General features: G+C 36.7%; 2 protein-coding genes across 2 annotated transcripts; both read right to left on the bottom strand.

Moving 5' to 3' along the window:
• Positions 1-808: 808 nt before the first annotated feature.
• On the bottom strand, positions 809-1,478 carry cldn26 (claudin 26). Its single transcript, XM_052097871.1, is given in 2 exon segments — positions 809-865; positions 867-1,478. Coding segments are annotated over 2 exon segments (669 nt in total).
• Positions 1,479-4,932: 3,454 nt separating this feature from the next.
• On the bottom strand, positions 4,933-21,935 carry lztr1 (leucine-zipper-like transcription regulator 1). The gene is made up of 21 exons (XM_052097806.1): positions 21,815-21,935; positions 21,385-21,574; positions 21,204-21,266; positions 21,062-21,118; positions 20,902-20,981; positions 20,713-20,821; positions 20,537-20,617; positions 20,326-20,383; positions 20,002-20,141; positions 18,530-18,731; positions 17,991-18,101; positions 17,713-17,805; positions 17,485-17,580; positions 16,463-16,652; positions 15,512-15,681; positions 15,120-15,276; positions 14,883-15,009; positions 14,605-14,754; positions 7,071-7,176; positions 6,901-6,981; positions 4,933-6,371 (listed from the first exon to the last, which is right to left on the bottom strand). Exons 2-21 carry the CDS (start codon positions 21,552-21,554, stop codon positions 6,255-6,257), a joined length of 2,358 nt encoding a protein of 785 aa, XP_051953766.1. The 5' UTR covers positions 21,555-21,574; positions 21,815-21,935; the 3' UTR covers positions 4,933-6,254.
• Positions 21,936-24,779: the final 2,844 nt, after the last annotated feature.

Raw genomic sequence — 24,779 nt, 5'->3', positions numbered from 1 at the left:
TTGAAGCTCCAAAAAGCACATAAAGGCAGCATAAAGGTAAACTATAAGACTCGAGTGGTTTAATCCATGTCTCCTGAAGTACTATGATAGGTATGGAATCATGAAAGAGATTTCAAAATAATAATAATAATAAAAACATTCAGAAAGCATACTATAATGTGGAACAGCAAAACTTACAGAAGACAAAATGACGACCTCTTGTTTTCTGAATTTAATACATTAAATATAATTGGCACTCACTGCTTCCATTACTGATAAACATGTAAGGAAAGGTTATAGATAATCAGAAAACATAATTTGGTTCATAGTAATTTATAATGTGTATAAAACTGTTGAGTATGTAAAAGTACCAAGAAGGGCTTTGAAAAATGATCTTAAAAGCATCATAAGAAGTGACTTAATCTGCCCTTCAAAAGCTTCCAACCATGATAGATTATTTCAGTATTCTGTGTAATGCATTAATAGTGAAAATATATCAAACCTTACAAAGAGATATTGTAATAGATTTAGGATTCTTTTGGGTTGGCAGCTCACACATTTGTCAAGTCTACAGTATCTGATTGTCAAAATAGTGTCAGTTTACTTGTGAGGGGACTGATTAAATCAAATCAAATCACTTTATTGTGATTACGGCAAATGACCTCTTCTCTCTTGCAATCACAGCTGTGATCAAAACTAATTTAATCATGCATACATGTTCCCCTAAGTTATTAAATCAGCCTTAGCTGAAAAAAAAAAAAAGTTGCATTCTTGAATAATCACATACAGGTGGTATTTTCAACAACCTGAAAGTGGAATTTACAGTAAGCTACACGATTTCCGTCTTTTGGTAATGGTAAGTTCTCGGCCGCTGTGCTTGACTGCGAAGCGAGGATATTACTTTTTTGCTTGAGTTTTGCTGCATGATCACCCATGCAGACTGCGACAAAGAGAAATGACCCCCCAACAACAAGAAAAAGTCCAGCAAACCAGCCAGAAAACATGGCCTCTCCATATTCCCATCCGGGCATCACATCGGGTAAATTCTCATCCCAGAATTTCACTACCATAACGTATGCCATAAATGAAACAGCTGCAAGGGTCGTGATCCCTGACACCCAGATCAGCACTCCACCGAGGATGAGGAGCGTCCTCTTCACTCTATCCCTTCCAGCGCCGATCTCGACGCCCTCAAGTCCAAAAAATGCTGCGGCCACTCCGAGAAATCCTGTTGCAATGGAAATGCACATGAGGACCCGTCCAACTAGAGTATCTGGTGGTAGGGCCAAGAAAGACTCAAATTCTTTGCAGTGTATGCCGACTTCCTCCGTGTAGATGCACATGTGCCAAAGACCCTCATACCAGTTCTCCATCTCATTCAGGTCTGAGTTCATTGTCTTCCATAGTGGTAGAAAGGTTGTAATAAACGTTGTGACCAAACCTCCAAAGGACACAAAGAGCGATGCTCTCTGGACGAATTTAGTGGTGAGCAGCACCATATTAGTACTTGTGTATTCTCTGACTTTGCCGGTCAGTCCATCTGAGACTGTCGGATTCTGTCCACAAGACCCAGTCTGGACTGGCTCCTCCCTTTTCTTTTAATAAAAACTCACCTGTTCTTGCTGGATACTCCTGAAACCCTTCACAAAGGCAGGACTGTTTTTCAAACTGATGAATATCTTTACAGAGGACAATAACTGCTTTTTAAAGACGAAATATGATATGCCTAGATTTAAGTGTGTGCAGAGAAAGAAGCCTGAACTAGGTGAAAAAGTGAATGAAAGAAAGAAAGAAAGAAATCACATTTAAACTTTAATGGCAAGCAAATGGATACTTTTACTCAAGTCTCCTGTTACTTAGAATGAGAAAAATACCTCTGTAATCTCACATGTGTCTCCACCAGTTTCAGAAGAGATCTCAAAGACCTCTCAAACTCTGCTCAGATTTGCCTGCAGTCCAAATTGGAAAAAGTCAGCAATCAAAAGACAATATTTCAACATGAACTCATCAAATTCTACCAAAATCAAATGATCACAGGAATATTCCGGGTTCAATACAAATTTAGCTCAATCGATGGCATTTATGGCATTATGTTGATTACAGCAAAAAATCTACCCTCATTTATTCAAAAAAGAAAATCGCCGTTACAGTGAAGCACTTACAATGGATATGAATGGGGCCAGTCCATAACCGTTAAAGAGGTAGTTCACCCAAAAATGAAAATTAACGAATTTACTTACCCTCATACCATCCCAGATGTGTATGACTTTCTTTCTTCTGCTGAACACAAATGTATATTTTTAGGAGAATGTCCCAGCTCTGTAGGACCATACAACACAAGTGAATGGTGACCAGACTGTTGAAGCTCCAAAAATCACATAAAGGTCACATAAAAGTAATCCATACGACTCCAGTGGTTAAATACAAATCTTCAGAAGTGATATGATAGGTGTGGAAATGAAACAGATCAATATTTATGTCCTTTTGTTTACTGTAAATCTCTACTTTCACTTTCACATTTTGAAAATGAATTTAGTTAAAAAAGGACTTAAATATTGAACTGTTTCTTGGACACACTTATCATATTGCTTCTGAAGATATTGATTTTAACCACTTTAGTCTTATGGATAACTTTTATGCTTCCTTTATATGCTTTTGGAGCTTCAAAAGGTCTGGTCACCATTCACATGTTCAGCAGAAGAAAGAAAGTCATACACATCTGGGATGGCATGAAGGTGAATCAATGATAACAGAATTTTCATTTTTTGGGGTGAACTATCCCTTTAACTTATATTAAACCACAAACATACTCATTTGTGTATGTTTATTTTTTTATCTTTTAAAGAATTTTAAAAGAAACATCTGAGACAAAGTTGATACTTGAATGAAATTAAAGAATAATTAATGAAACTCGTGAAATGAACCACTTAATGAAAGTATACTGAATAACAAGAGCAATCTCTGAGCATTTCCCCTGCATAGCCCACACTTTTCTCTTTATTCTTTATTTTAGAAGAACAAATGAGAAGTTCAGTGATTTTGCCAAGGGTCAGGTAGCTGCTGAATGAACTGTTGTTCTTTGAGAACACTATGTACCACGAGGAGTCCTCTAATATTCGGCCACTACTGGAAGGAAATCAGACACCTTGCCCCATACTCTGGGCATGGCTCATCCATTCCTCATTATTTGTTCTTGAACACTGAACATGGAAATCTTCCACTTTACGTACTTTATAATGCATTTGAAAATTTGACCTATTTTTCAGACTTGACAATTTAATTAAATGGTATAATTGAGTTGATATTACAGCTTCATTTATTTTATTTCAGAATCAATCTGTTAAAAAGGAAATTAATATATGTTGCTGAACCTAAGCCAGTTTTTTAAGTTACTTAACTTTAAAAGCAAGTTTGATTTACATAGAAGCACACTGAAAAGTACTTATTTGAACACACTGTGCATACACAAAGTGCATGTATTGTCCATTATAAATTAAACATCTAATTAGTTTTTCCATTATTTCAATCATTATTTCATTTTGCCAAGTTAATAGAGTCATATTACTATTTAAACATCTCTTTGAAGTTTAACTTTTAAATGAATAATATGCACTACAATCATAATTACATACAATAACATCAACAATGACTTTTTCTGCTACTGAAATGTTTCTGAGATTAAGGAAGTAGTACTCAGCTGGTCATGTGATTCTAACATGGCTGCCCCTATGACGCGCCCCTGCTCCGTGTAGAACAAAAGAGCTGTTATGACTGAACTCTTCATCTAACATGAGTGGTCATGGTTTATGTTACATATGTTTCATAATGACTATTCATTTCTTTAGAAGTAAAACTTATTAAATGAGGGAAAAACATGTACGGAGTGCACCTTTAAGCTCAATTGACAGCATTTGTGGCATAATGCTGATTACTAAAAAAAAATAGTTTTGACTTAAATTTACAAAATAAAATAAAACAAAAACCTGGGTTAGTGAGGCACTTACAATGGAAGTGAATGGGGCCAGTCCATAAACGTTCAAATACTCAGTTTCAAAAATATGCATGTTAGCATGATTTTAGTGTGAAAAAATGCTTGCTAACCATTTCAACTTCATTAACCCTAAAACTCTAAAACAAAACAACGATTTAAACAACTTAACAGTGCAAAAAAATGTATATGAGTTTTAACAGAAGCACAAGTTAGTTCATTTACAAAATTCTAAGCTTCACATTTCTGTCTTTTGACTCTCCAAAAATTGGCCCCATTCACTTAATTTTCTGTTTAAGAAATAACTTTTTGGGGTAATCAATGTTATGCCACAAATGCAGTCGTTTGAGCATAACTTGTCTTTTGTTTTGTTTTTTAACCAGGAATATTCCTCAAAGAATATCTACAAATCTCAGTTTGTTGAAGGTGCCAGTCTTCCCAGACTTGTCCATTCACTTCTAATGATAGATGATATTAAAAGTCAGAAGTCTGATCTTTGAAGGTTATGGGTGGCCTGAGACATGCCCAGTTTCTAGCAGAAAGTTATTAGTGTGTTTTACTCAGGAGAGAATGAGTCCCTTTGTGCTGGAGTCCAAAGCCTTTTATTTTTCTGTCATCGCCAGTGTCTAAGGCTCAGATTTTATGATATTCTCTTGATTATGGCAGCGAATGCATGAGGTTTTTAAATTTAGAGGAATCGAGTTAATAATGTGCATATTTAATTTCAAATGTTTGAAGAAAAAGTGGCTCTTGTTCAGTGTCTTCTTGCTTTCTGTTGTGGAAAAGTATACATTTACACATAGTTTTATCATTTCATTCAGTTATTTCCTAATATTCAGAAACAAAGCATGCTAATATTATCTAATTAACAGCAATGCAACGTGTGTTAACAGATGGTTATAGATTTATGGCATTCCCTTTCTCTAAAACTTTATAAAATATGACCAGAAAACTAGTTTGCTGACGTTGCACAATTTATTAAGGCATAGTGCCCACAGGGGCCAACAGATAATTCAGCTTCATTTACATGGTTACAGTAGAGTATACATGACCTTTAACATTGACTGTTGTTGTGATGATCCACTTTTACAATTATGTTGATACTGTCATAATGGTGTAATCACAAGCACTGACATAACTTAAGATAACAGCAACAGAGTCAATACAAGGTATAGGAATAAATCAATCTGACTACTACTACATTCATAAAGTGCAGAATATCATATAAAACAGAACTTCAATTGTGAATTCAATTTATTGCTAAATGTAAAAGAATGGAATCTGTTAAGTCATATTTCAACCCAAAATCAAGAAAATATATTTTGCCATGTGAAATTATTATCATGAAAATTAAGCATGTTTACAAAATGTACATTTTGTGAATACAAAATAAAACACCTCATTAATGTAATGCAAAAAACAAAACAAAAAAACATATATACACACATATAGAAGTAATTTTGATTAAAGTATTTAGAAATAATGGTAGTATTTTTTGTACTGCCTTTGTGCTGATTTTAATTATAAATCATTGCAGTATTTTTTAATTTCTTGTAATACAGAATATAAAATACTATATAATTACTACTTTATTAAAAAAAAGTTTTAATTTCTTACTTCACCACTGTCTCACTTTCCTCTCTGCTTGTACTTTTTTGAGCACACCTGAAACTTTGTATGGCAGCAATTCTCTTATTTCTCGCTTTTGCTGTTTTCCATATTTGTACGATTCTCTGGATACTGCTAAATGAATAAATGTAAATGTAAAGAACTAATAATTTAATGAGAAACACCATAAAGAATAATGGGAATGACAAAAAACAAAACAAAAATTCAAAAGAAAACGCATTACTTAATTACATTTTTGGGAGGAATGGAAGCAAAGTCACAATACCAAAAATCATACTTTTTTATTTTTTATTTTGCAGTGAAATGTGACCTGAACAGATTTCCATTAGATCCACACCAATTGCGGTAGTCTTTTTAATGCTCTGATTATGTGGGACATTAAATTGTATGTCTAATTATATCATTTTGTGGGCAGTAGACTAAAATTAGACTGGTGTAATGTGCACTAACAATTAAGTGCATTTTCAAAATATGATTTCAGTATTATGTGAAAGTAAACGAGAGTGTACAAACATCCAGCATGTTTCCTAATCACAATTTTGATAAATAAAATCTACGGGTAGTGAAACAGCACACAGAATGGGGTGTGAAGCGGGATCGGATGATTAAATAAATACGTTCGTAGTGGATGGGATGGGAGAAGGAAGGGGAGGAGAGGCTATATATCAGAGCTCATCTCAGTGCACTGTTTGTCAGATATGTGGGATGCCAGTGAGTCAATGATGTCCAACAGCAGTGGCTGGCTTAGCGATCGCAGATTGGGGAGCTTGGACACCTTCAGGGAAGGAAGGAGAACCAAAAAAATAAATGGTAAGCACCACAGGCCATGCAAGAGACTGCTGACAGCAAATTAACAGCCAAAAAGAAGCTGGCAATAGGGTAAAATGCACAAGAATATCAAATAGGTATTAGGAATTCAAAGAGGCACTCAATGGCATTTCAAAATCATTGTTATGTTTTTTTTCACCCAACACTGATTTTGTATTATTTTACATCTAAAGATAAACGTGTTTTCAAAAGATTGGGGCTATTCATTATTACTGGTGAGAATTTTGGCAGACTTATTAAATTGTTCATGATTAACATGTATAAATACAGGTCAAATGTTCTGTCTTACATAATTTCCACTGTTTTATATATTGAAAGATTGGTTATTAATTGCAAAGAGCAATCAGGACCATCAAAACGTACACATTAAAGACCTTGCAATGGTTATCAACACTGCACTGATTATCTTGATTTCAAGTTTAACTGTGGCGAGGTAACCAGCACACGCATAGAGCTGTGGTCAAAAGCACACCAACCTTTGTGAACTGATGGACGATTATATGCAGGCAGTGTTTCTTCATGTCCAGAGCTTGAGTCTTATCAGCCGCCTCCAAGATCTGAGGACCAAGAAAAGGACAATAACACATGACAGCTGCTGTTTATAATTAAAAAATGCGAATGTTAGTAAATGTCATATCGGACCTACCTGTAAGACATTCTCCACTGTAACGTTCATCTCCAGGTTCTGTTTGCAGTAGGCCTGCAGTCTGTTGTTGGAGAAACCATAGTAATAAGGTGCTGCAAATAGATACCTGTGCTCTAATTAAGGGCAAATGTATGAACTAAAACAACATTAGAAAAAAGGCTAAATGGCTGTAAAATTTATTTATCAATGTAAACAATGTGAACTAATATATTCCCATAATTGATATAAGGAAATACATTTCTTGTGATTGCAAAATAATAGTTTAATTGTTTGATAAAATGATAGTTTGAAAAAAATATAGATTGTAAGAGTGAGAAAAAATAAAGAGGGAGACTTTGAACTCTGATTGACTGAGAGTCTCCAATTACATTTCAGTTGTACCATGTAACATTGATGTTTAATCACCAATCATCATAAAGAATGCAAATACAACTGTGGCCAAAAATATTGGCACCCTTGGTAAATATGAGCAAAGGTGGCTGTAAAAAAAGTCTTTGTATATATTTAGATTTTTCATTCAAAATCTTCATACAAACATCTATCCTCTAATGGATACCAAACAATTGCAAACACAATGTAAGTTTTATAAAAAACCTAAAAAGAAATTATAAATGAACAATTATTTTTTGTCAAATATATGTGTGGCACAATTATTGTATAATTCAATACAATAAAAGATAACAGCTCTGAGTCTTCTCCTATAATGCCTAATGAGGTTGGAGAACACATGGCAAGGGATCGGAGACCATTCCTCCATACAGAATCTCTCCAGATCCTTCCAAATTCTGAGGTCCACGACGGAGGACTCTCCTCTTCAGTTCACCCCACATGTGTTCAGGTCAGGGGACTCTGCAGGACCAACAAAGATCCACCACCATATTTAACCGTGGGTATGGGGTACTTTTACATATGGCTGCCTTTCTGTGTGCGACAAACCCATCTCTGGTGTTTGCTGCCAAAAATCTATATTTTTGTTTCATCTGACAATAGAATACGGTCCAATTTAAATTTCCAGTGGTATCTGGCAAACTTAAGACACTTGAGTTTTTGGTTGGCTTTTTTCTTAAAATCCTCCTAAACAATTTGTTGTGGTGTAGGTGACATCTGATTGTAGTTTGGAGACTTTTTAACCGCAAGACCCAACTATTTTCTGCAATTCTCCAGCTGTGATCCTTGGAAAATATTTGGCCACTCAAACCATCCTCCTCACTGTACGTGGAAACAATATAGACACACGTCCTCTTCCAGGCCGATTTGTAACATCTCCAGTTGACTGGAACTTCTCAATTATTGCCCTGATGGTGGAAATTGGTATTTTAAATGCTTTAGCTATTTTCTTATAGCCACTTCCCATTTAGTCAAGCTTAACAACCTTTTGCCGTACATCAGAACTTAATTCTTTGATCTTACCCTTTGTGATGGATGACTAATGGAATTTGGCTTGTGTGTTACCTCATATTTATACCCCTGTGAAACAAGAAGTCATGGCTGAACAATTTCATGTTCCTAGTCACCCAGCTGTACTAAAAAATGTAAAATATGAGTTGTATATATTTTATATATAGATATATTTTACTCATAATAATTTCTAGGGGTGCCAATAAATGTGGCAAACATGTTTTGGAGAAAAATATGTATTTCATTATTAGATTTTCCCCCTCTTTTAATTAGTTTACTTCAAGTAAAGGTTAGATTTTTGTGAATATTTTGAATGAAAGATAAAAAGGGTAAAAAATAAAAGACATCTTTTTCACAGACTTCTCTACTCATATTTACCAAGGGTGCCAATATTATTGGCCACAACTGTATTAAAATGACATTATTGCTAGCATTTAGATTTTGAATGGCGGTCATTTTTCAGTGTAAGTGAATGATTTTCAAACTTTAAATGGTACATTTCTTAAAGGAATAGTTTATCCAAAAATGGCTTCAAAAAAGGACACTCAACAGAGACTGCCCTCTTGTCAGTAGCTGAAACCCTGCAACTGGTGAGAGCTAACTCCAAATAATCTGTCCTCATCCTCATTGACTTGTCTGTTCCCTTGGCAAAGTGAAACACAATATCCTCCTGTCCACCTTCTATGACCAGGACATCACAGGAACTGTGCTTGGATGGTTTAAATCATATTTCACTGGCAGATTGTTCAAGGTCTCCTGGAGAGGAGAGGGGTCCAAGACACACCAGCTGACCACTGGGGTTCCTCAAGGATCAGTGCTTGGACTCCTCTTCTCGATGTATATACAACATCACTCGGACCGGTCATTGAGACACATGGCTTTTCCTACAACAGCTACGGAGATGATACACAGCTCTACCTGTCTTTCCAGCCTGATGACCCTACTGTCTCAGCTCGTATCTCTGCCTGCCTCTCGGACATTTCGGCCTGGATGAAGGAACAACGCCTTCAGCACAACCTTGCCAAGTTAGAACTCCTCGTGATCCCAGCCAACCCATCTGTTGACCACAACCGCACTATTCATCATGGTTCAACTACACCAACAAAAATCAGAAATGCCTGGAACCTGGGAGAGTGGTGGTAGATGACCAGCTTAATTTCACTGCACACATCTCATCAACCACCCGGTCTTGCATATTCGTACTTTACAACATCACGAAATTCCGGCCTTTCCTGTCTGAATATGCTACACAGATCCTGGTCCAAGCTCTCGTCATTTCAAGACTCGACTACTGCAATGCTCTATTGGCTGGCCTTCCAGCTAACACAATTAAGCCATTGCAGATGATCCAGGATGCAGCAGCGCATCTGGTCTTCAACCAGCAAAAAAGGGCTAAAACAAAATGGACTCTACCGGCATACCTGTAGCTGCCCGCATCAAATTCAAGGCTTTGACTCTGGCTTATCAGGACATTTCATGCTCCAACTCGCTCTCTGCAGTCTATGAATGAGCAGCGCCTGGTGGTCCTATCACAAAGAGGCTCAAAATTCTATTTCACAATTGTTCACTTTCTCTGCTCCTCTGTGGTGGAATGAACTTCCAACCTCCACATGATCTGCTGTTACCTTCTCAACATTTAAGAACCAGCTGAAAACACGCAAGCACTTAATCATCCCACATTAATCGCACTTACCACTGCACTTAACCTGCACTTAATATGCAGAAAAAAAGGGGGGAAAAGACTCAAAGTACAGTTTCTTCTGTACTTTGTATGACAAATTGCTTGATATGTGTCTCATTTGGAAGTCGCTTTAAAAAAAAAATTGAATTCTCTCATCATTCACTCATCCTCGTGCCATCCCAGATGTGTATGAATTTCTTTCTTCTGCAGATCACCAAAGAACATTTTTATAAGAATATCTCAGCTCTGTAGGTCTATACAATGCAAGGATTGGTGAGCAAAACCTAAAAGCTCAGAAAAGCACATAAAGGCAGCACAAAAGTAATCCATACAACTCCAGTGGTGTAATCCATGTCTTCTGAAGTAATCTAATCGGTTTTGGGTGTGAGCAGACCAAAATATTACTCCTTTTTCACTGTTCATTTTGCCATTAAGGTCTCTAGGCACGGTCATGATTTCAAGCTCGATTACACTTCCTATCGCTTGAAAAATGCGCAGAGCGATAGATGCTGCTTGGAAGTGTAATAGAGCTTGAAATCATGGTAAAGGATAAAACGATGAATGTATAAGAAGTATAAGCAATGCCAAGCAGGCTAGCAAGCTACAAACACAGACTCATGCAATGTGCCGGCAGCAACGGGAATAGACTCCAGTGGTTAAATCTATGTCTTCCGAAGTGACCCAATTGGTTTTGGGTGAGATGCACCCATTTTCTCTATTTTTTTCTCAGCTTGTCTAAATCTCGGGTCTCAATTGCATGGATTTATTTTCTCCACTGTGTTTTACACTGATTATTGCATCAATTTCAAATCTCTGCTGATCAGAAACCCTATCGATCTCAAACCCTCACCACATAAGAACAACCATATCAACAAAAACAACAAACAATTGCGGTAAGTTATGGCATACGACCATGCCATTTCTTCCTGCATTGCATGCCAGTAATGTAAGGAATTAGTCAGGCTGACGGAGAAGTTTAATGAGTTAGAAACACACATCTGAACGCAAGTGGAGGTCAGTGAGAAAGATAAGCCGTTATATACTGTTATTTTGATTCCGGCTGTAGAGCCACTGCAGCAGGGCATTTGGGTGACATCTCAGCAGCATACTCACTAAGCAAAGCGATACCACTCTCCCATTCCCTGTTAGGGTTTCCAATCGATTTTCCTCACTCAGTGATGCGCCCACTGAGAATAATTTTGAAAGAGCCTTGGTTATAAATGATTCTACTTTAAGGAACGTGGAATTACAGAGCCACCATTGTTAAATGCATTCCAGGGCTCGAGCGACTGATCAAATTTACAAGTGCTGGATAATGCAAAACGTAGATTTTCTAAAATTGTTATTCATGTTGGCACTAACAATGTTTGGCTTCACCAGTTGGAGATCACTAAAGATAATGTTTAAGAGATGTGTGAACTTGCAAAACATGTCAGACACTGTAATATGAGTATATATGTAATATAGGTAAATTGGATAGGAATAAAGCATCGACTAAAATAGATATTCCGTTGCAGCACATTAGTAATGACTTCATGAATTTCTTTTCTAATAAAATAGAAATCATGCAATGATCCCAATGCAGGAATTCTGCAAATCAACAGTAACTGCACCACAGAACAGTGTCTCATAAATATCCTCATGAGCAACTTTAATCCTTCGCTGTCATAGGTCATGAAGAGCTAACAAAACTTATTAAATAAATCAACATGTATGTTAGATCCAATACAAATTAAGCTCCTAAAAACGTATTCTCTGTAATCTTAGAACCTCTTCTTAATATTATTAACTCCTTGCTATCCTTAGGACATGTCCAAAGAAACTTTAAAATGGCAGTTATGAAACTGCTTATTTAGAAGCCACAGCTTGATCCTGGAGTATTGGCTAATTATAGACAAATATCCCACTTATGACGAAAATACTAGAAAAGGAAGTGTCATCTCAAATATGTTCATTTCAACAGAGAAATTGTATATATGAACAATTTCAGTCAGGATTTAGGCCCCATCACAGTACAGAGACTGCACTTATCAGAGTTACAAATGTCTTATCATCTGATTGCGGCTGCATTTCTCTTCTAGTGCTTTTAGATTTTAGTGCTGCCTTCGACACAATAGATCACAACATTCTCCTGAACAGGCTGGAGAATTATGTTGGCATTAGTGAACTTGCATTAGCATGGTTTAGGTCCTATTTATCAGACAGCTACCACTTTGTGTGTGTAAACAAGGAATTGTCAAATCAAACAAAAGTATGGAGTGCCACAGGGATCAGTTTTAGGGACTCTGCTTTTCTCCTTATATATGCTTCCCTTGGGAAATATTATCAGGAATTGTGGAATAATCTTCCACTGTTATGCCGATGATACCCAACTTTATATTTCTTCCAAACCCAACGACATTTCACAATTCTCCAAATTAGCTTACTGTATCAATGAAATCGAAGGATGGACAGAAATTTCCTTCTAATCAATTCCAACAAAACAGTGGTGCTAATTATTGGACCAAAAGCCTCTAAAAAATAAGCCAATAAAATATCATTTGATTCTTGATGGGTGTACCGTTATGTTGTCTTCTACAACAAATAACTTAGGTGTTATAATTGATACCATTCTGTCCTTTGAAAATCAAATGTACAATGTTTGTAGAACAGCATTCTTCCACCTCAGAAATATTGGTAAATTATGGCACATGCTCTCTGTTGCTGATGCCAAAAAACTAATTCATGCATTCATGACCTCAAGACAAGATTATTGTAATGTATTACTAGGAGGATGTCCAACAAGTTCAATAAATAAACTTCAATTGGTTCAAAATGCAGTTGACAGAGTGCTGACCAGAACCAAGAAATATGATCATATTACACATTCTATCGTCATTACATTGTCATTACCTGTTCAATTTTATATTAATTTTAAAATAATGTTAACTACATACAAAGCTTTGAAGGGTCTAGCTCCGCAGTACTTAAGTGACTTCTGTCATGCTATATTCCATCACATTCATTATGATAACAAAATTATGGCTTGTTAATATTTCTTAGAATATCAAAATCCACAAAAGGAGGTAGATCCTTTTCCTATTTGGCTCCTAAATTATGGAATAGTCTCCTAAACACTGTTCGGGACGCAGACACACTCACTCAGTTTAAGTCTAGACTAAAGACTCATCTATTTAGCCACGCATAAATTTGGTTTATCCATCAACTCACAATTAGGATGCTTTATTTAGGTGTGCCGGAACCAGAAACATTTCTCAAAATCTATAACTCTGCAATGGCATCCATAAATTGAATGGTATCTATGCTAATATTATTCTATTTGTTTCCATGTTTCAGAGCCGGCCAGATCCAGCTCCGTTCCTGCTTGGTGTCAAGACTCCACTGCTACGTGTCGCTGAGTGATGACAACAAACTACAGCCGGTGCTAGCCAGACATCACTTCGATGAACTGATGCCAACTCCAACTGTAAAACATCGGATACTTCATATGTCACTGCCTGAAACTTGGACTTAGGATGGACTCCACTGAACCTTATCAAAATGACCTGACGGTTGAACTGCGATGCACCTCATTAATCTCTGCCTTCATCCCCGTATTGATGGACTACACTCTTGAAATGGAATCTATAGACTATCAATTAATAGCCAACAAAAGCCTTCATCAGCAAACTAATAAATGACAATGAATCCAAGTGAACTTCTGCAGTTAATCCAGGATGGACTTCAAAGACATTAATTATTAAACTTACAGTTCATAAAAAAAATTTGTTTAAACACTGGACCTGAACATTTACTAAGTTCAATTTTTTTTTAACTATGACTTGCACTGCCCATAAATAAGTAATATTGGCATTAAATTCATGCAGTTTAGCTAGAGGGGAACTGGCCCCACAGTGAGCCTGGTTTCTATCAAGGTTATTATTCTCCATTAACCAAAATCTTGTGGAGTTTTGTGTTCCTTGCCACAGTCGCCTTTGGATTGCTCACTGGGGTTCTAAATACAATTATTATTTAATCATTTCTTTTTATACACAATTTACAATCATATTTAATCAAATTACACAATGATGACTAAGATTTTATAGATATTACAGTTTCATTGTCTGTTAAAGCATGATTTTTTGAAATTCAAAGTTTTGGTCACTATTCACTTGCATTGTATGGACCTACAGAGCTGAGATATTTTTTATAAAAATCTTTGTTTGTGCAGAAGAAAGAAAGTCATACACATCCGGGATGGCATGAGGGTGAACAAATGATGAGAGAATTTTCATTTTTGGGTGAATTATTCCTTTAAGAACTGTAAAATTCATACAATACCAAGACTGAAATTATCTAGAACCCCAGTTTGAATGGAGTTGAAATGTTAAACAATTCAACCTGAATTAATTGCAGAAAAGTTTGCAGAAGATTAAAATATGTGGGAATTTGAGCAAGAGCAGTATGGAAGGATACAGCGAGTCCTCTGGAGGCATGTTGACGTCCCCGTAATAAATGTAGCGCAGCATAGATTCAAAGGCCTGTGTACTGGGAACCATCTCACCTATTGAAATATTCACCTGTCCGTCCACTGGCATGAAGGAGCGGAACATGGCCTCAAAATAACTGCCATTAAAAAAATAATCAATTTAACTGTATTTTACACTTGTCTCCTTTAAATACTTGAAATTAAAATCTAATTGTATCTTTGTCAAGTTGTGGTCAAAGAAACTAGTGACTACTGTGTCCATTACCTGGAGCGAGCAGCCAGTATGGCCTTATGGGCAGGGCGCGGATGACCATCAAGCAAAAGAATGATGTCACAGGACTCGTGCCCTGCTCCCTCTAGACAGGCCTTCATGTCCTGCACGAGAGATGTGCCTGAAAAGAAAATGGTAACATGAGGACAAGAACATCAGGTTCACTTAATTTAAAGGTGAAAATGATTATACAGATTTTTGAAGCTTTAGATCCTCAGAGTTAACTTGTACCTATATCCACTGGCTGGTCAGAATAGACTCTGGGAGGCGGCTGTTGTTTTCGTCTCACGATCTCCACAATCAGTGGAGTGGACAGGCGCTCAAACTCTTTAGTCATGATAACCTGGTTAAAGTGACTTTCCTTCACCACAAAGTTCAAGCAATGCTCCTAGAGAACAGAAACAGATCACACAAATCTCAGGATAGCCAGGTTTTTTTCTCAATGGGTGACGCAAATACAGCAATGCTTATATTATAATTGTACCAAATATAGTATCTAACTTCTGAGATTTTATGCTACAGTTTGTGTATTCACTGTCTTTTTTCACCATTTGCAAAGGGAGTGTTCTCTGGGGATGGATGGATGGATGGATGAACAGACGGACACTATGTGTCAACTTTACCTTGAGCTGGTCTAACTGAAGTTTGTTTGCATTTTCACACACACTCAGAACATTCTGCAGATCCACTGACGCCTCAATGTACTGAACACAGAGCTGCTCCAGTCTAGACAGTTTAAAACTCAGAGCGAGTTTATATACATCCATGATCAACAGCACATCCTGGACGTGACCTGTGGAGAGACATAAAAAAGAAATAATATATATTTTAAAATATACTGTATGTCCTTTATTAAAGGAATAGTTCACGCAAAATGTACAATTCGTTCATTATTTACTCATCCTCATGCCATACCAGATGTGTATGACTTTCTTTCTTTCTTTCGCTGAACCCAAAGATTTTAAAAGAATATCTCAGCCTCGTAGGTCCATACAATGCAAGACAACAGGGTCCAAAACATTGCAGCTCAAAAGCATGTAAAGGCAGCATGAAAGTAATCCATACAACTCCAGTGGTTACATCCATGTCTTCAAAAGTTATTTGATAGATGTGGGATCGATATTTAAGACATTTTCACTGTATTTACTGTAATTCTCCTCCCTGCCCTCTAGGTGGCGATATGCACGAAGAATGTGAATAAGCAAAAAACAAAAGGAGAGAAGAGTGCTTAGGAGGGCTGTTTAAAAGTGGAGATTTATGTAAAAAAAAAAAATGACAAATGTTGATCTGTTTCTCACCCACACCAATCACATTGCTTCTGAAGACATTAATTGAACCACTGGAGTCGTATGGATTACTTTTACACTCCCTTTATGTACTTTTTTAAGCATTAGAGTTCTGGACCCTATTGACTTGCACTGTATGGACCTACAAAGCAGAAAAATTCTTCTAAATAATCTTAGATATACACAGTCATACACATCTGGGATGGCATGAGGGTGAGTAAATGAAAGAATTTAAATTTTTGGGTGAACTATTCCTTTAAGCTGGCATGTGATGATAAATTTACTCACCTCTGCGTGGGTACTGTATCTTGTCTGTGTACAAGAACTGCATCAAAACCTCAAATGGTTGAGCGTCTGCCTCTCGGATTGATACTTCTAATAAAGGAGGTCCTCTTGAAGTCCTTCCACTTTCAGAGCTGTCCTTCTGACTGCCTGAGCCACAATCCTCACTCTCCTCATTGGCTTCCTGTTTACTCTTCTACAAAAAAAGGTAAATATATTTAAACTATTAAATCTCACATTCAGATATGCTGACATTAAATGATTATGAAAAGAAAATTGGATTACTAAACAAAATGTACCCCAATGGGAGAATACTGAAAATAAAAATATAGAAAATAGGTGAAATGTTTTCGCATTTTAAAGGGTAACTAAACCCTAAACCAACTTTTTTTAGTTAATGATCTGTAAGCATGGGGCTTTATTAGTACTGGTCATTGATTCAAGTAATTTTTTTGACATTTGTGTATAAAGTGTTTTAATTCTACAATATATGGTGTAAAAACGTCTGAGTGCTGCCCTCTTCAGGTTGAACGGTGGCTACTGCAGTTGAATTTTCCTATTGGCTGTTGCGGTACTTCGTGACGTAAGCGGTGACAGCTGACGTAAGCAGGTTCCAGCTCACCACGCCAGATTCATGTACATGTCGTCTTGCGACCGTGTGAGGAATAATAATAACATAGAGTCTGACAGCAGCTGTCAATTAATCCGTCACTACGAGTCTCAGGTGCCCCCGCTCAGCCCCGCACTCGGTTCGTTCCCTCTATCCCCGCCGGGGTCTGCCCACTTTTCCAGCATTTTCAAATATTTCTAGTGGGTGGAGTCAGACTCTGAGCAGGTGTTTAGTTACCCTTTAATGAAATCCTTGTTTCACCATTAAAAACGTGCATACAGAAACCACTCATATTATTAGATGATTGCATGCTTTAAGTGTTTGTGTAACAACATGTAAAAAGAAAATAGCACTTGAGCTGCTATCAGTTGCATCTTGTATACAATTTAATAGCAAATTACAAAACAAAGAAATAAACCTGTTTTTGTCGATCTCTTGCCTGTAGAATCTTCTTGCGAAGCCACTGACAGCGAGCTGTTACTATGGCGATATGACCAAGAACCCTCTCCTCCCTCTGTAAACATGTAAACATATTTAAAGAGTTTAAGGCAGACAATTCAATAATACCAATTTATCATAGCCAATGATTCAGAATAAAATGTTTCTCATACAAAATATTTAAATTATGACTAGAGGGAAAACTAACCTCTCCCAAGATAAACTCGACATCACAGAACTGACGGTTTTCCCAAAGTTTCCCGTAGTCTTCGTGAAGTGTGCACTTTGGATAACAAGAAAACTGGGGCAAAAGAATAAATAAAGATCAGTTTAATATTTTGTTCACAGCTTTATTCTTTATTTATTCCTCATAAGCATTTCAAAACGAGGGAAACAGGCTAGTAAGAATAATGGCAATTAAATATGAGCTGAAGGGAACAGCAAATTAAATAGTTTCTCAGATGATCCTGAAGGTCAAGCACCCACCTGAAACCTGTACATTTCTCCACTGCGCACGTTATTATCCACTGTCCCACCAAAGATGTACATGGCATCATGAATAACAGCGGCTGCATGGAACAGCCTCCCACTTGGCATCTAAATGAAAATGGGCATGACAATTGAAATTATATTTACAAATAAAAACAAACACAAAGAAAAAGTTAGGAAACATCAGAATTGGGTTTAACAGGAAACTTTTCCCCAAAAACTGTGCGACATTATATGATAACCTTGCCCCTACACAAAAAATATGTTAATCGCTGACCTATATATAAACTTGCACATTGAGCTCTGGAGCTCCTGCAGGAGTTATTGGTTCGATTCTGGTCATGTCCCGATCACATTGCCTCTTCCTCTCCCACATAATTTCAATAATATATCAATAAAATTCCTAGATATCATAATAAATGTGAAACTCATTCACCCCCCTTTATTATGAAGCAAATATAAATATACACAGTGTATTCATGAATTTGTAGTAAATATATTGACTGATGTTTTCCTGTAATTTTGTAGATCTTTACTTCGCTATCTGTGCTGGGCTGAATGACCTCCCAGGTCTGAGAGTCTACATCATAGCAGTGCAGTTCATTGGGCAGTGTGTTGTCTGCCGCCCCTCCAAACACGTACAGGTGACGGTCAAACGCCACCATTGTGTGTCCATAGCGTCTCTGAGGAGGTGGAGGGGAACCACGCAGTAAGTGCTCAGTTGGGATACGAGTCCATCTGTGTAACAAAATGCCAAGGCAGAATTCACTGTTCCAATGTGTCAGTACCTGACTACAACTATTACAGTTCCCTTTTACTTAATGGGAACTGTAATTAACTGTAATAAATGTTCTTGCTCCCATCTGCGCTATTTAAACTTTTTGGTGTATGTAAACATGCACTAGATAAGGTGTCGGCAACATGTTTGACAGGGAGTGCCATTTTTTATTTCCCTGGTCAATGGCTGTGCCCACATATAAAAAATATTGCATGTGAATTTTCACAGAGCATCTTGTCAAAGTGCTTTAATAAAGAAAACTGTCCTTTTTTACAAAATGAGTTAACACAGTTAATGTCACAAATTTGCTTATTTTATTACTGAACACGAAATTGTGTGGAATCTTAAAATATTTCTGTGACAAGGAGGAGGGCATGGACAGGATGTGAGGATGGATGCCTGGTGATGAACTACCTCCAATAAACTGGGAGAAGGATAAAGAGGAGCCGGAGACGCCGGTTCGAGAGAGAGAGAGGTGCACACAGCTCGTAAACACGTGCATTCTGCATTGGGCTGGGAAGTCACAGTGTGAGCTGTGTGTGTGTGTGTGTCTACCGGCTTGTGTGTGCTAGATAGCACTTTGTATGTTGTGTCTGAGTGAACTGTTTGTAATTAAAGTCTATGTGTATTGTGTTCCCAACACCTGCTTCCTCCTTTGTAGAGAAGGCAGTGAGTTATGCCACAATTTCTTATATTATGTCATACATTTTTCAAAATCACAGAGGGGTAAACACTAGCACACAACAACAGTGAGAGAGTAGCAGGTTATTTTATATATATGAAGTCTTTCGCACCTGACCTGCATTTCAATCTACATCTTGAAGTAATAATTCCTCATGATCAACAGCACGTTTTCATTACCTGAATGGGAGGCTAATCAGTATTAAAGTGTGATGAGATTCACGCTGCACGTTCAAGCCATTTGCGCATTATAAAAATTATTACAAAAGGTAAAGTAGGCGTTGAAGTGTTGTGGAGGTTGTCGGATGCAAATGTCTACCACAGTGTGACATCACAATGTGGAGGAAGTAGAGAACGAGTCATTTTGTCAGGATTTAAATAAATGCTCTTTTTCTATTGAGGAGGATGTTTTGAGTTCTGAAACTTACAGTATGTTTTTATAGTACAATGACCTCTTATATGTCAAAAGATAAAGGAAAATTTGATTATGTCATGACACCTTTAACATGATAGAAACTTGTATAGACATAACACAAAGAAATGACTCACATGTGGCCTTTGAATTCAAACTGAAAGAGATTGTTGGTGATCTTGGCTCCACTCTGGCCAGAGAATACAAACATCTTATCCTGGCATACAGCCACAGGGAAGTTACAGCAAGAGGGGGGAATTTCTCCACTTTGTTCAATCTCATTGACACAAAGAAAGCAGTACATTAAAAAAACAATACAGCATGGCACGTTGGCAGAGAATAAAGTTATTCTAAACACAAGCCCTAAGTTAAATAAAAGGACTTCTGACTATGAATGAACATTATTATTAGTTTTAAATCCAAGAATAAGCATAATTCAGTGTAATATCAAATGCAGTCACCTCTTCCCAGTAAGCCTGCTCACGATCCTGAAGACTAATGGTCCACATATCATTCAGCCTGTTAAAAAAAATATGTTGTTTTATTCATCCACATGTAAACATACAGTAACATAAGGATGCTAGAATATTAGCATTTTGGATTAGATTGGAATGCTTCTAGATTCAAATGTGCTGTGGAGAGCTGTGAATAGTGCAGATGGGAAAAACTTGCCTTGCATTTCCATCATATCCGGCAAAAATCCAAAGCTTGTCATTATAGACTGTGGCTCCATGGGCAGATCTGGCAACCAAACTATAACATAAAAAACAAACATCTTTGCATCACACACAAAATACCACAACAATAATAATGATATCAAATATTAGTTATGAAAAACTATGATTTACCGTCCCTCCACCTTCCATTCTGTCCACTGTCCAGTGGCAAACTTGTACTCAAACAGATCATTTTTATTTTTCAAGTTGGAGTTCGAATAGATGTCTCCAGTGTAGCCACCTTGAACACAACCAGCAAAATATTAAGCACATAGAAAGGGGGAAATTAAGACATTTAAAAAGTTTGACAGTAAAACTTACCAAATACAAACATGCTGCTTCCATACACAACAGCAGAATGGTGATATCTTGGTGCTGGTGGGGTGCCGGTAGTAAATGCCCTATTAAATTACACGAGTTAGTGGTTATATTAAAACATTTTCAAAAATCCACCTCCATGTAAAAGATATACAAAACTTACCTGCACCATGAGCAGTCTTTCACGTCAAACCGTAACAGGTCATTAAGCATATTCTTCCTAAAATAATTAATTTACAAGAGTGAGATCTGTTGAGTGAGTCATCCGAGTAATGCTTGTCAAACATGAAATCAATAACACTTACCCATTGTCTCCACCAAAGACGTAGATGGCATCCCTGTATGCCACAACAGTGTGCTTGCTACGCCTGCAAGGAACAAAATTATATTTACATATATAAATAACAATTCAATTATGCACTGTGATCAGCTGAAACTATCCATTTAGTTGATAATGGAGTTCAACTGTTCGTAAATAAACGGTACCTTGCACCCACAAACTCATCACATGGTGGTAGCCTCCTCCAGCGATGGACGGTCTCAAAAGGGCCAAAGTTGAGTGTCAAATATTCGACACTATCAGAGCAGCTGTGGTCGAAGTCAACACTGGGGGCAACTTTAGATTTACAAGACATGGCCGCAGGAAACCATGACATTCAATTGACACCTAAAAAGGCTTTGTCCAGCCAAATAACAAAGACAGAACTGCAGCTTAAGACGCGATAAATTTAACATGTTTACAAGTTGCCTGCATGTTTGAGCTGCTTTCGGAGCATATGAAATTATGCTTTGTAAAAAAAAGAGTGTTTACAATCTTCAATTTGACTAGCTAGCTACAAGTGTATCTGATCATGTTTTGTAAAAATCAAAACGTCTAATATCAACCATAGCACATATAATTAAATATTAAATGTACCATAAATCGCGTAGATATTATGGAAAGGAGCACATTTATCAAATATATGTTAAAAAAAAGTTTAAAGCATTGCATCTCTTTTAGCTTCTGTGCATCCAAACGTCAAGGGAAGATCCAAGACTACGTGACATGCGCAGATTCAGGGCTCTGATTGGAGGGGCGGAGAATTTACGTCATTAAAAAAACACGCAACGCAAACAATGAATGTACGTATTTTGTAAGAGCTTGTGGATATGATATTTCTGAGACAATATATGTAAAAGACAGCATGTTTATATGAGATATTAATATACTTAAACGTCATTGTACCAATAAACATATTATAAATATTATAATAGGCGAAACAGCTACTCATAAAAGTTGATTGTGGAACAATGTATTTAGAAATATATAAACTATACTAAAGCTTGGAATATCTGTGAAAAATATTGTTTCAATAATAAAGTAAAAGAGAAAAATTATCTATTGTCCATCTTTTTTGTAATTGTGTATACTCTTAAATTTTGATATATGTATATAATATTCCAATGAAAATAATAATAATAAGATTTTTCTTGTGCAACTTCTTATTATTTGGGGGAAGTTCCACATACCTAAGAAGAAATGGTCAGGGTCCGAGACAAATTTCATTCATTTTCTCCAGGAGATCAAGAACTACAGCACCTGTTTGGAGAATATTGTCAACAAAAAAAGCAAAAAGACTTGTAGTATTTTTCGTGGTTATTTATTTTTTTTATTAAGGAATTAATGTACTGTACACACCGGTATTTTTTGTACATATTTGTATACTGTTGTATATTATGTTCTGTTAATAAAATAAAAATAAAAAAAACAATGAACATACGTATTCATTCCATTGATGCTTTTTTTAATTTTCACAACACAATATCAGAACAAATGTCACTTTAAGAAAGATAAATGAAAAACATTATGAAAATCTCCTCATATTAAAAACATCACTGATGGTTGTTGCCGAGTTTTTTTCCTTATTTTGGCATTATAGATACATAGATCCTATTAAAGGTGCACAGCGATTCCTGAGAAACACTGTTGATATTCAAACTCAACTGCCAAAACAAACACAATTCCCTTCAGTGCACTTTTGGAAGCTCCGCCCCCCAAATTCAAGGGAACCGCAGTAACGGTTCGGTTTGCTGACCAAAAGAACAACCCCCTGTTGCTGATTGGCTGTACTCCAGCCAACACTACTCGTATTGTGTGGATCGGTCTGATCCATTTTGTTTTTGTCCCATTTACAGAGCCAGGGCTGTGTACAAATACTAGATTTTTTTTCAGGCCACCCACAGAAAGGGCAGCTAGCACAGTGTTTCCCAACCTTTTTTCTTCCACGGCACACTTTTTACGACTAAACAATTATACGGCACACCTCTATACCACATAGGCTAACCATCATCAATATTTTTCCTGTTCAAGAACTTGTCCATATTTGCTGTCCGTCTTAGTAGCATGTTTAGTTGTAACGTTTGAAATTCGGCTATGCAAAAAACGAACAAAAAAACAAGTCACATGAACATTTTTTCTGGGAATAAGCTAAAAGCACCAATTTCAGCTAATATAGGTATTCAAATGTATTAAAGGATACAATTGTGCAGAATTAGTGGCAAATTAAAGAGTATTTTGGTGAGGCTTGCTTCTGTTTCACAAATTTGTTATATTTTATTAACTGATTAGTTCAGTGACCCCTTCTGAAAATGTCACTAGGTGGTGACAAATGAGCATCTTATGTGCTATGAGTGAGTCAGTGAATCATTTTGAGTCATTCATAACAAAAATCTACCAAGAGACTTTATAGCGTTTACGCATTAAAAGAACAAAGCAGATCTATAGTTTCCTTCGGTCTGATTTTGTCATTTTGCATCCCAAAATACAACAATAATAGTTTACTATAGTGAGTTTCAATAATGTCCTTATCTTCTCCTTTATTAAAACTTGCATGGCTACAAATCTACTGACTTCAGTATAAGAATTATAAACGCTAAGCAGATCTAGAGTATAATTTTCCTACAGTAGCCTATTTAAACTGCTGAGCATGGCTTTTATCAGAAAAGCCCACAATAATAGACAAATAATAATAATTTTGAGTTTCGATAATGTTGTTTCATCATTGTAAAGCACATTTCACACAAGTTGAGTTGAGGAGTCAACGCTCCGTTCACACTGCCAACTACTTTGTCGCTGCATGTCGCCATTGGCTGGCGGTTAGGTTGCTAGTGGTGTGTATGGAGAGTCTAAACAGCACTGTTTCTTTACAATTAATATTATTATTAAAATGTTAGGATCACATGAGCTCTACCATCTTCTCTCGTATTGGCTGTCTCTCCCGAAAGTCCTCGTCATTTGCATAAAGTTAAACATTTCTCAACTTTGTTGCGTCGCTGGACACATCCGGTCACCAACGGTCGCCGTCGCTCTTGTTTCCGGAAGTCGCCAGCTCTCATTGAAAATGAATGAGATGATGTCGTTTTGTCGCTGCGTGTCGCTGGCAGTGTGAACGCAGCTTCAAGCTCTGCATTGCTCTCCATATGAAATGAGTTGCAGAAAGCGTCACAGAAGGGTGATTTTACGAGTTAGCCCTGTAAAAAAAGGTGTGCACAATAAACATTGAAAACATGTATTTTGAAGAGAGAAAGTAGCAGAAAGTAAAAAAAGGACTCGTTTATGTTTAGGTCTAAGCATTATCTTGGTGAATTTAAATTAGTTCAACAACTGGGGCGTCTCTGATATTCGTAAACGATTATATATAATTAAAAGGAATTATGAGACATTCGATGTTTCTTCACAAATTTGGACAGTTTTAAATATTTATTGTTGCTTAGTACTCTCAAAGAAAATAAAATGAAGTAAAAATGTGTGTGTGTGAAAAACTTTATATATCTCTTTATAGACTTCAATGTATTCTGCAGCGCTGACGCGAGCCATGTGAAAGATCCTTAACACGTATAAA

Source organism: Xyrauchen texanus, chromosome 3, assembly GCF_025860055.1.
Source record: "Xyrauchen texanus isolate HMW12.3.18 chromosome 3, RBS_HiC_50CHRs, whole genome shotgun sequence".
NCBI lineage: Eukaryota > Metazoa > Chordata > Actinopteri > Cypriniformes > Catostomidae > Xyrauchen > Xyrauchen texanus.
This window is presented reverse-complemented; position numbering and strand designations above follow the sequence as displayed.